Raw genomic sequence first — 12,481 nt, 5'->3', positions numbered from 1 at the left:
CATGCTCTGAATAAAAGCTGCATTAGTGGGTGACCCCCTTCTGAGGGGAACAGAGGGCCCCATATGTCGACTGGACCCAGGGCACAGGGAGGTTTGCTGCCTCCCTGGGGCCTGGGTACAGGACGTCACTGAGAGACTTCCTGGGCTGATTCAGCTGTCTGATTATTACCCACTACTGATACATCAGGCTGGCAATGATGAAATCAAAAGGAGGGGTGTTAGGGCAATTAAAAGGGACTTTAGAGCACAGGTAGTCTTTTCCTCAGTCCCTTTAGTGGCAGAGAGAAACGGTGAAAGGAATAGGAAAACTCATATCATCAACAAATGGCTCAAGAGTTGGTGTCACCGGCAAAATTTTGGATTCTTTGATCATGGGGCAACTTTTACGGTACCTGCCCTACTAGAACCAGATGGGCTCCATCTCTCTGTTAGGAGCAAAGGATTTTTAGCTCGTGGACTGGCGGACCTCACTGAGAGGGCTTTAAATTAGGTTTGAAGGGGGAAGGGGATGCAGCTGGACTCTCTGAAAGGAGGCCCAAGGGTGGTAAGCCTGAGTTAGGGGTGAGATCAGCAGCCCAGCTGAGGTGCATGTATACTAATGCACACAGCATGGGTACTGAACAAGAAGAGCTGGAAGCCATGGTGCAAGAGCAAAGCTAGGATGTAGTCACTATCACAAAAATGTGGTGGCATGACTCACATAGCTGGAGCACTGCACTGAATGGCTACAAGCTCTTCAGAAGAGACAGGAAAGGGAAAAGAAATGGAGGGGTGGTCCTTTATATTAGGGAGGTTTTTGATGCCATGGGTATTGAAACTAATGACAATGAAGCCTATGGATAAGAACTAAGGGAAAGGCCAACAAGGCTGACATCCTACTGGAAGTCTATCATCCACCCAACCAGGAATAAGAGGTGGACAACTTATTCTATAAGCAGTTGGAGAACGTCTCAGGATCACCAGCCCTTGCTCTTGTAGTCAACTTTAACCTGCCAAACATCTGCTGGGAACTTAACATAGTAGAAAAGAGGCAATCCAGGAAATTTTTGGAGTGCATGGAAGACAATTTTTTGTTGCAGCTGGTGGGTGAGCCCACCAGGGGAGGGACTATGTTAGACCTGTTGTTTGCAAATAGAGATGGGCTGGTGGGCGACGTGGTGGTTGGACGCCGCTTGGGGCACAGTGATCATGAAAGTATAAAATTCTTGATATTTAGTGAAATCAGGAGGAACAAAAATAAGACTTTTACACTGGACTTCTGGAGGGCAGACTTTGGCCTATTTAGGAGACTTATTCAGAGAGTTCCTTGGGAAGCAGCCCTTGAAAACAAAGGAGTGCAGGAAAGGTGGACATGCTTCAAAAGAGAGATCTTGGCAGCACAGGAACAAACTGTCCCTGTATGCTTAAAGACATGTCAACAAGGTAAACGTCCAGCCTAGATGGGCAAGGAAGTTTGGCAGGAACTTAGGAAGAAAAAAAGGATGTATCATCTTTGGAAGGAGGGTCAGGTCTCTCGGGAAATATTTAAGGGGGCTGTTAGAGCATGTAGGAAATTAGAGAGGCCAGAGCTCAGTTTGAACATAAAATGGCAACTTCGGTAAAAGACAACAAAAAAAGTTTTTGCAAATATATTAATGGTAAAAGGAAGGGTAAGATGAACCTTTGTTCTTTATTGGATAAGGGAGGGAACTTAGTAACTGCAGATGAGGAGTAGGCAGAAGTGCTTAATGCCTTCTTTGCATCAGTCTTCAGTGGGAAAGCAATTTTTCTTCAGGACAACTGTCCTCCTGGGTTGGTAGATGGTGGCAAGGGGCAGAATGGTCCCCCTGTTATCCAAGAGGAGGCTGTTAGAGAACTGTTGAGCTGCCTAGATGTTCATAAATCTATGGGACCAAATAATCCATCCCAGCGTGATGAGGGAGCTGCCAGATAAGCTTGCGAAGCCGGTCTCCTTCATTTACCAACAGTCCTGGCTCACTAGTGAGGTTCCACATGACTGGAAGCTGGACATTGTGACACCCATTCACAAAAAGGGTGGGATGGAGGATCCTGGTAATTATAGGCCAGTCAGCCTGACCTCAGTACCAAGTAAGGTAATAGAGCAGCTTATACTGAGTGTCATCATGCAGCACTTACAGGACGGCCAGGGGATCAGACCCAGCCAGCATAGCTTTAGGAGAGGTAGGTCGTGTTTGACCAACTTGGTCTCCTTTTAGAGACCTCTCAGACCAGGTGACTGCCTGGTGGATGCTGGAAAGGCTGTGGATGTTGTCTAGTTGGCCTGCAGCAAGGCCTCTGACACTATCTCCCACAGCATACTCCTGGAAAAGCTGGCAGGCCTTGGCTTGGACAGGAGCACTCTGCTCAGTTAAGAACTGGCTGGATGGTCAGGCCCAGGGAGTGGTGGCGAATGGTGCTGCATCCAGCTGGCAGACAGTCACCAGTGGTGTCCCTCATGGGTCTGTGCTGAAGCCAGTCCTGTTCGGTATTTTTACTGATGATATGGATGAGAGTATTGAGACTTTCACTAGTAAATTTGCAGATGACACTAAGCTGGGAGTGTGTGTTGATCTGCTGGAAGGTAGGATGGCTCTGCAGGGAGACCTGGAACATTCAGATGACGGAGCAAAGTCCAGTGGGATGAAGTTTAATAAGTCCAAGTGCCAAGTCCTGCATTTTGGCCACAATAACTCCCTGCAGTGCTACAGGCTGGGGACAGTGTGACTGGACAGTGCCCAGGCAGAAAGGGACCTCGGGATGCTGGTGACAGCCGGCCGACCATGAGCCAGCAGTGTGCCCTGGTGGCCAAGAAGGCCAATGGCTCCTGGCCTGGATCAGGAGTAGCGTGGCCAGCAGGAGCAGGGAGGTCATTCTTCCCCTGTACCTGGCACTGGTGAGGCCGCTCCATGAGTGCTGTGTCCAGTTCTGGCCTCTCAGTTCAGGAAGGATGTTGAGACGCTTGAGCACATCCAGAGGAGGCAACGAGGCTGGTGAGGGACTGGGAACACAAACCCTGTGAGGAATGGCTGAGGGAGCTGGGATTTTTTAGCCAGGAGAAAAGGAGACTCAGAGGTGACCTTATCACTCTCTACAACTTCCTGAAAGGAGGTTGCAGTCAGGTGGGGGTGGGTCTCTTTCACCAGGCAGCAACTGACAGAAAGAGAGGACACAGTCTTAAGATGGGCCAAGGAAAATTTAGGTTGGACATTAGGAAAAAGTTCTTCACAGAAAGAGTGATAAAATACTGGAATGGTCTGCCTGGGGCGGTGGTGGAGTCACCATCCCTGGATGTGTTTAAAAAAAGACTGGATATGGCACTTGGTGCCATGGTTTAGTTGAGGTATGGTTTGGACTCGATGATCTTGAAGGTCTCTTCCAACCTAGTCATTCTGTGATTTCCCTGGAGACAGTGTGATAGCTAATCTGCTCTTAGTCACAAAGTCACTCCCAGAGCACACACAGCAGCACTGCAGGGTAGGAGCAACTTTCCAGGAGTAATTTACACTCTGATTTCGCTCTAGAAAGCTTATGGTGCATTAGTGAGCATTTCCATGAAAATGAGGAGCAAATAAAGAACAGGAACTCAGTTTGTGAACTTATTCCCTTTAAAAGCCAAGAACACAAATGTCTTCCCTTTTGATCACTATTAACTCTACTACATCAACCTGATATTCTTGCCTGAAACAGAAAAACTATTTTGAAAAATTACTTGAGGACCTTGTTAGCCATGAGGTCTGTGACATCTACTGTCATCTGTAAAGCCAGGTGGAGAAGTCTGATCATCAGAAGCCTGTATATGCTATTGAAAGAAAATAAGCAATAATTTTTGATTGTTTCTATTTGGTTTGTTTTCTTCTTTTTTTGGTAGGGGTGGGGTGTGTCACCAAGCTATTTTTAGAAAAAAAATGCATTGTTTGAAAAATTACAATCTAAACCAAAATAAAACCATACATATCTGGTGCAACTTCCCTTGACAAGTTTAACCCTTGTTTAGGCCGCATGACTTTTAGAAGAAAACCGCAGTTTTTCAAACAGAGGGGTTCACATATTTTGATTATATCATCTGACTGAACCAATACAGAGAAAAATCTGAATTCTACTTGCTAGCAAAATGCCCAAATCATACAAAAAACCCCCCACAACACCCGTATTTCAGAAAGTTAAAAACATGTCAGCTGTCACATAGGGCAAGTATGGTTACAATGGATACAATTATTGTATCCCAGATTCCACACACATTAAACCTCACTTCATTTTAAAATTAAAGGCTCCAGAGAATGCTAAGGTCAAGCTCTTTGAAAATGTTAGCAAACAGGTGTGTTGGTGTTCTGCTCCCATATTCACACACCTGAATGTTGCAAGGAAGCCCAAGATTATCACAGGAGCTGGTTTTGAACTTGATAATTTAAGTCCATTCTCAGAATTAGAAAGATGATTACTTAGCTTAAGGCAGGGATGTAAAGGCACATACCTATGATTCTTTGTTGATTTTACTCAACAGGCCTAATTTAAATGTTTAGATTTTGCATGTTTACCTAATATCTAAAAAGTATGAAAGGTCTCACAGAAGTTTTATGGAACTGAGCAGAATTGCATTTAGATCTTCTGCAGAGGCATCTCACTGCTTTTCATTAATGTACAACAAATACCCTGTTCTATATTTGAAACCAGTAAGAACACAAGAAGCAGTACTATAGTGTAAAGTTTTCTTACACAACTTTATTCTAGTTTTAGATGCCTCCTAGTCTTGTATTCATGACAGATAAGCTGATTTGTAAGCAGGAGAACAGTAATTTGATACATTCAATTCTACATGCATGCACATAACCACGCTCTTGAATTATACTTTAGCTACCTGAAGCAAATGTAATAGCCCACAGAATATTACTGTGAGTACCTTCTTGGCATGAGATTTGTGGTGATTACAAGTATTTAGTTGTTTTTTCCACAGGCACACAATCTTGAAGATACAAAGGTTTGCTTTATTTCTGCAGAAATTATTTCAAGGTTGCCTTTTCCCTGTTTTCTCCCTGAGTTTACTAAAACCAATTTCTAAGTATCTTCCTGCATGATTTAAAAAGGAATCACATTAAGATATTTGCACTCCCAGTACCCTTTGCTTCATAGCATGCATCTTCCTTCAAATATGCAGCTATGTCTTAGAGTTGGAAAAGAGGATTTCTGAAGAGACTCAAACAAGTCTCAAAGTAAACTATCATCATTTTAGGGTTTCACACTACTCAAAGACTGAACACTATTTTCAAAATCACAACTCACCTATCAGGATTGGAGGCTTGAAGTCCATTCTCATTAGTTACAATAACTTTGAAACAAGGCCCATTTCCAGGATTTGGTTTCTTTTTAAACTGTTCTTCCATTTCTTCATCAACTTCTTCCTCCTCATCCACCTCTTCTACTTGCATTATTCCAAAGTAATCACCAGCATCAAATACCTGAGATGGGAAGTGCACAAAATATGCAACTGGATAAGGCAGTACCCTGACATGCACAATGCAACACCTGCAGACATTTCTTCCCTGTAACCTGATAAAAAATGGCATTTTTGACTTAAGATATGAATGAACAACAGTATTTATTCTTTCACATTTTTACATAGCTGTTTGTTTGGGAAGTTTCTTTAGTTAATATTGGTAGGAAGCTTTGTTGGTTTCTTTGGCACCAACAGGTCTACTGATGATTGTCTATCGGTTTAATGCCTCATTAAGAATTTTAGAGGCTGAAAACAGAATACCTTTGTTCAACCTTTGCTAAATTAAGTAATTTAAGATCTGCAAAACTGAGGCTCCACAACTGTACTAAAGTACACTAAGGTCCCTGAAGAAAAAGAGCTTTTCCCAATTGAGTTCTGAACCAGCTAAGAAATCTCAGAAATCTCTCTCTTCTTTCCCTATGAAAGAAACTGTCAACACTCACTCCCCTCCAGGTAAATTGGGAGATTCCTTATGCTGCTATATATGAAGATAAGTTTTATACACTTATCTCTACTAAGGTGCTGAAAGGGGTTTGTTTACATTCTTGCCTACTCTGGGTTCACTACATTTAGAATATACAGAAGTGAGGACAGTCACCACACAAGGCTCTCTTGCCAAACAGTGGGCTTGCCTTTCTGGCAGAACCAAGACCCTGCTGACAACTTTCATAGTTTCAAAATGAACATATGCTTTCAGGAAGACAAAAACAGGTAAAGCCTCAAAAGACAGCTGAAATTTTTCAGAGAGAATTATTTTGCTAGAATCACTCACACACTACGTAATAAACCAGGCATGGGCAGACAAATCCTTTGCCTCAATCTGACTAAAAAGTAGAAGGGAGGGAGAAAGGTCTGAAGTGTGAGCTCCAGAGTTACTGGTTCAATACTCCAAATCTGCAATGGTTCAGCAAACAGCCTGCAATGCTACATTAAAAATGATTAAAAATCATTACTTCTGTAAATTGACAACTTCTTAGCTGTAAAATGCCAGTGGCAGCAACAAGTTTTCATTTGTTCAGGTGAGTGCTTCTATAGGACAATTATTTTTGCTAAGTGTCAACAGGAGGGTGAGGAAATCAACTCCACATTTGTGAAGAAAGGACAGCTAGAAAAAGCAGCAGCTGCTCAAAGAGGGAGGAAGTCAGCAGGGGAACAACAGCTACTTCTCATCTTAAGCCACAGTTCATAAAGCAGATACAAGTAGAGAAGTATCTGAAATTCCCTTCTGAGGAACATGGGATGGCATTTTCCTCTGGAATGGTGGAAGGCTAGGGGAGGGGGCCATGGTGGATAAAAAAATCATGGAATGTCTTTGGTTAGAAGTGACCTTAAAAGATCATCTCAGTTCCATCCCTGCTGCCATGGTCAGGGATGCCTTCCAGATGCTAACAATAGCTAACAGCTATTAGCTGTTATTAGCTAACAGCTTCTTAGCACACAGCTTCTTAGCTAAATGCTAAGGGGATGCTAACAGTATGTTGGCTAATACATACATACGCATTTTTTTAGGGTAAAGAAAATTACTCTGCAAACAAACTTACAGGAGATTAAAACACACCTATTTAAAAAAATAAAAATCAGGAACTTAGTTTCTTTCACTTCAGCAGGTATCAAAATAGCAGTTCCACCTTACTTCTAGTTTTCCAGCTGCTAGAAGAGTACAATATTACTCAGTATTAAGCAGTATCATAACTTCTTGTTGTTCTAATAGTAGCCTCTAATGATTTTTTAAGTCTGCACAGTTGCCTTGAAAATTTGTAATCATTGAAATTCACGTAGCTGCAGGCAGATCCCAGCAAAAGAAGAGCCCCTCCCTGTGCTTACAATTAATTTTTGTCAGGTTGGCTCCCAGCTGGGTAAGCTCCCTGGACTGGCTCAGGGCACAAATGCTAACTCCAGCCCATGGCAGCCAGCAAATGCAGCGTGCCAGGAAACATGTTCCACTCTTCCCTGAAGTGACACTTGACTGTGCCTGCCGCTGGATCAAGGGCCATCCTCAACAACCTCATTAGCTAGCAAAGAAGCGACAGACAAGTGACTGGGAGCCATTAGAAAATGAGAAGTACAAGTGTAATGCAGGGGAGCCACTTGACATGTGCTGCAGTGTGGCACTGTGTGTATTTTCCATACTTAGCTTTTATCTTAAAGAGTTTGTGAGAGGGATACAAGGCGAACCAGTGGCTGACTCAGATGCAGCCTTTGCTCACGACAGGCTCCATCCATTTATCAAACACCCACAATGAATATCAAGTTCTTCCACAACATGAAAGGGAAGCTGTTTGGTTTATATTTTATTTTTTTTAAATTAAATATAATCTCAAGACTTCAAAAAATGAAGGGATTCCAAATGCCCTAAGGCAAAGTTTTGGTCTCTCCTTCTGACAAATCACCAGATGCATGAGGCTGCAGCAGTTGTATTTAGCAAAAAATCTCCACTTTTAATACCTTTACAGAATTATGCTTAACACAAAATTTCTCCCAGAGAATTTATAACCTTATAAAAGTGAATTGTGTGTATTCCTCATCCAAAGCAAATCATGCTTGTCGCAGCAGCAGCTCAAGACCACCTTAATCAGGCTTTTTCTGGTTTTGTTGTTCTTTAAACTCATAATTGATAATACAAGCAGTTCAGTACTTCACTGATGGATTTGGCAGAAGCACCTCGTTGTCAGTGTGGATACACAGATAGTTTTGTGTCTCCCCTCTTCCTCCCTCCCTTTGAGCCAGGCTGTAACACCGAACCTATTAACTCAGCAGAACCATTAAAGGAATCTTAAGTAAGCTCCTTAAGCAAAAACCAGCTGGATAAGATCACACCACCAATCTGAGAAGTAATCTTTGGCTTGAAGCAGAACAGGGAGAGCTCACATTAAGTATTCCATCAGAACAACCAATAACCTCTAGACAGCAAAAGGGTGCCAACACATTCCAGCAGCACTACTTCTTGCAAGCAAAACATGTTTGGGCAAAATCCCTCCCTCTCCATGTTCAGGTGCAGTTCCAAAGTAACCGACTGCAGCAAATGAGAATTTGATACCAAAGCAGGTACATGTCATGACAATTACACACAGGCATCTCCAGAAAATTCTTTTAAGGCACACTGCAAACTGCTTTGAAGGCCACAGGTAACCTCTGAGCAACAGGCTGCCCTCCACTGCTCTAAAAAATAAAGTCTAGGAGTATCATCATGCTGCATTCCTTCTAAGTTTTTTCTTAATTTTTTCTTAATTAATTAACAGCCTCCATTTCTAACTGGGAATAAACTCTAAGCAGTCTTTTGCCAGCAACATCTGAGGGCTAAAAAAATCTTCCTGCAATACAGAGAAGCCTGCAAAATAACTTAGTGTATGGCTGGAATAGAAAAAAAATATTATTAATAAAATTAGATGCAGGCATTAATACTATATATACAGTTTATCCAGTAGCATAAGAAACAACCACTACACTAGAAATAAAATTTTAGCACTTATAGTGAATGATTACACATGCATGTATTTTATTTTTCAAATTTCTGCCAGAAACACAAAAAAAATTTCCTCTCAACAGAAGCTTGAATGCTTCTGTTGAGAGGAAGCATTGAGAAGCATTTTGTTGAGAAGAAGAATGCCAAATGCAAAATTAATAAATAAAGGCAGGTTTACCAATCTAGCAGTTATACTATGTTTTGAATGAGCAATCTAATTACACAATGCTCTCAAAAAGAAACCTGCTCCAGCAGATCCCAAGGTAAATTAAAAGAAGAAACCCAAGCCCTCCACTTCTCACAGGCTTCAGTGTACACAGTGGAGGGAGGGTGCATTCACTCTGTATGTTGAAACATGTGTGAGAGTGTTGGAAAACAGCTGTTTGGGCTGGGTTCTAGAGGTATTAATGCAAGAGATATTTTATCTGTATTGCAGAGGCAAATTTTTCAAGTTCTATACTAGATAGTTTTAATCATTGCAGCAGATTAGGATAATTGAAAAATTCCTCTATTTTACATATATAACAAGGAAACTCATCCTACACTCTATGTTTTACTGGGGTTTTGTCCCCTGAGTTATACTTTATTACCCAGATTCCCAAAACCATTTCACCCCTTCCCCTCACCTCCTTTTCTTTCTTTACTGCTGCTCCTCCAGCCTGGACCATTCTGAGTGGTCCAGTTCTAAGCAAGGTCCTGTAGCTTTGTCTCTACTTCCTCAAGAGGTTATCCCAGTCCACAGCACTCCTCACAGTAACTTTTCCTGGACATCCCAATCTTCTCAATATCCTTTTGTCCTCCTTCTGGACAAAAAACAGAAGCTGCAGGAGTAGAGACAAGCAGCTTGCTTCATCTTCCAAACCTCTCTGAAATAATTAAGTCTCTTTCCACACACACTGGGACATCTACTACATAACAGCATGCTCAGCCACCACTGTAAGTAAAATGAAGCAGCAGGAGCAGCCTGCTGCCTTAGGGCACATGCTTTCTTCCTTCTGCCTTTCATCATCCCAGACTCCGTAAAAACATCAGCACCACGGGTCTCTTCTCAGTCTACTGTCTTACCTTCTCAATGTGACACTCTCTCAGCAAAGCTGGTAACAAGCAAGGATTTCAGCCACAGGTCACAAATCTCAAGCTTGCATTAGGTCACAGCATAGATTCAGTTTGCTACCTCCAGCTTCATACTGGCAAGTGGAAACACAGCAACTCTCAACTTTGGGTTTCCTTGGCAGCTTTATACTCCCTTCTGTTCCATCCTCTTCCAGGACGTCCCTTCTCATACCCTCCTACCTAAGCAGAACAGCAGATATTCCTGCTCCAAGTCCCTTGCATGAATACTTACCGGGGGAATGTAATTCCACAAGGAGCTTTTGACTTGGAATATGCTTGAAATAATGTAGACTTATCTTCTCTGTAATAAACACGTATTCCTGTTATTAACAGTACCACAGAACAGCCTGAAAGCAGCAGGAACATATTAAGACCCTTCCTGACTACAAGCACTCATATCATGACTTGCAATGCTTTTCTCCTGTCCCTACTTTGAAGATGAGATGGGGAAAAGAAGCACTCAGGTAACTGGAAATTACTTTACCAGTACATGGTGTTAAACCGCAGTTCCCTCACCTTCCCTACTGTCCGATACTATTGTACAAATTTCTCACCCCATCTCACTCTTTTCTTCAGTGCTTATCCTGCCTTCCAGCAAACTACCACTTCTCCCCTTATCAGAGCTCTTTCTCTCCCCAGAACTAGAAGTTCACCTAATTCATATTTTCTTCTCCAGGTTGACTCCTCCAGACTCCCTCGAGCACTCTCAACTCTACAGATGAATGGTTTTGGGTTGCTTCTCTTTCCTGCCTCAGTTCCTTGTTCCTTTACTCCCACAAATCAGGCTAGACTGCAGATGTGCAAACCAAATTAAAACAAAAAAAAATCTAAATAGGACCCATGCCTTTACAATCTGTTTAAAATCATTCCTTTTCTTAACTTTGTCTCTCTTCCCTTTCCCATCACAAAGCTCCAGGAAGCAAGCAGATGGTTGCTATAAAGGTGAAAACGGATACTTCATCCTGGAGTGTGCCTGTGCCTCCACACTTCCTTTAGTTCAGGGCCAGGGGTCAGCTTCACCCGAAAATAACTGCCCAAGTGAGGTAACTCACGCACACATGAGATGAGCTGTCCAAGCTTTGCGCAGTTATAAATGATTGAGGGCAGGGCAGATCTGTGTGGAAGTGAACTGGAAAAAAAAAATTAAAAATCAGGCAAAAGTCAATCCAAGATGGATTAGGATATGACAACATTCTGGGTCTAACACTACTACCGTTGCTGTTTTTTCTTAATTCTCTTTGGCATAAAAAGCTGAAGGGTTGAGGACACTGTCTTGCATTTGGCTGGGACCGAGTTAATTTCTTTTCTCAGTAGCTGGTAGAGTGCTGTGGTTTTTTAGATTCATCACGTCTCTTCAGTACTGTATCTCTAGTTACCAGGATTTCCAAACGCTTCCAAACTTCACGACAATAAAAAGACGAAATCAGATACGCACAATACACCTGACGTCTTTCACAGCCCCGAGCTGCAGTCTCGGTAACACAACCCGCACCGCGCCTTTCCCACTGTCCCCTGCTTAACACACCGTGACTCTCTTCTTCACCCAGGGGTGGAGGGGCTACCCTTAGCACCGCTTTTCCCACGGCCTCCGCTCGTCCCCGGCTCGGGGCTGCCCTCCGGGACTGCTCCCTCAGCGTTGCTCTCCCGTGCGGAGCCACCCCCAGCGTCGCTCACCCACCTCTCCCCGCAGTTTGCGGCTCAGGCTCTCCCAGTACTGCGTGGGGACCTGCGATGCGCGGAGCGCGGCCCCGTGAAGGGCAACGAAAGCCGTCAGATCCTCCTCGCCGTCTCCCGCCATGGCTGGGCCGGAACGGGCCGGGCGGGGCCCGGGGCGGGCGGGGAGGCGGGAGCGGCGCTCGGGGCGTTCCCGCAGCCCGGATAGGGGCTAGGCCCTGGAACGGGCGAGGGCCGGGGGTATCGGGAGCGCAGGGCCACTTTCCGGCGCCGCTGAGGAGAAGGGGTCTGAGTAGGCTTCAGTCTGCTGAGCAGATGGGGGTTCTGCTTTTGTTCTTGTCCTGTCCTTGAGCTTTAATAAAATTCACAGCATTCGTGGTGCAGTGCTGGCCGAAAGATGTATTTTGTTTTCCCGATGTTTCAGGGACTCTTCTGGAAGGCCCCCGCCATAGCCCCTGAAGTGGGTTATGGGTGGGGTGTGAGGCATGGCAGGCACTGAGTGCCGGCCGTAGCAGTGGGAATTGCCTCAGGAAAAATGGTCCTCAGGAAAAACATAAAGTGTCAGTCATTTATTAAATTAAAGTTTGGGGATTTTTTAATTCTGAACGTTGACAAGTGAATTTTAACATGTAGGCCCGTCTTAAATATCTGTCACAAGAGGGAGGTGTGTTTTTTGCAAGTGCCTGTAGCAGAGTGCTGGCTTCCCAGTTCTTTCCTTGCATGGTTTAGAAGAGATTTCT

The 12,481-nt window shown here is 43.7% G+C and overlaps 1 protein-coding gene across 16 annotated transcripts in view; it reads right to left on the bottom strand.

Annotated features, from left to right (window-relative positions):
- TTLL12 (tubulin tyrosine ligase like 12) overlaps positions 1-11,882 on the bottom strand; it is a 28,732-nt gene extending 16,850 nt beyond the window's left edge. For 2 of the 16 annotated variants that reach the window (XM_005533132.2, XM_088055751.1), the window contains exons 1-2: positions 11,746-11,882; positions 5,278-5,453 (exon numbers count right to left, since the gene is read on the bottom strand). In XM_005533132.2, the coding sequence (XP_005533189.1) occupies positions 5,278-5,453; positions 11,746-11,865 (296 nt within the window). In that variant the 5' untranslated portion in view covers positions 11,866-11,882. Of the gene's footprint in view, positions 1-5,277; positions 5,454-9,580; positions 9,776-10,019; positions 10,248-10,299; positions 11,197-11,280; positions 11,467-11,745 lie in introns of all 16 variants that reach the window. The other 14 variants (XM_088055741.1, XM_088055740.1, XM_088055737.1 and 11 more) reach the window with 14 other exon arrangements.
- Between the last annotated feature and the right edge of the window lie 599 nt (positions 11,883-12,481).

The sequence above is a fragment of the Pseudopodoces humilis genome, chromosome 5 (assembly GCF_049639895.1).
Source record: "Pseudopodoces humilis isolate 2021_Gansu_Grassland_sample_001 chromosome 5, ASM4963989v1, whole genome shotgun sequence".
NCBI lineage: Eukaryota > Metazoa > Chordata > Aves > Passeriformes > Paridae > Pseudopodoces > Pseudopodoces humilis.
The sequence above is the reverse complement of the archived record's forward strand: the minus strand, read 5'-3'. Positions and strand labels throughout refer to the sequence as shown.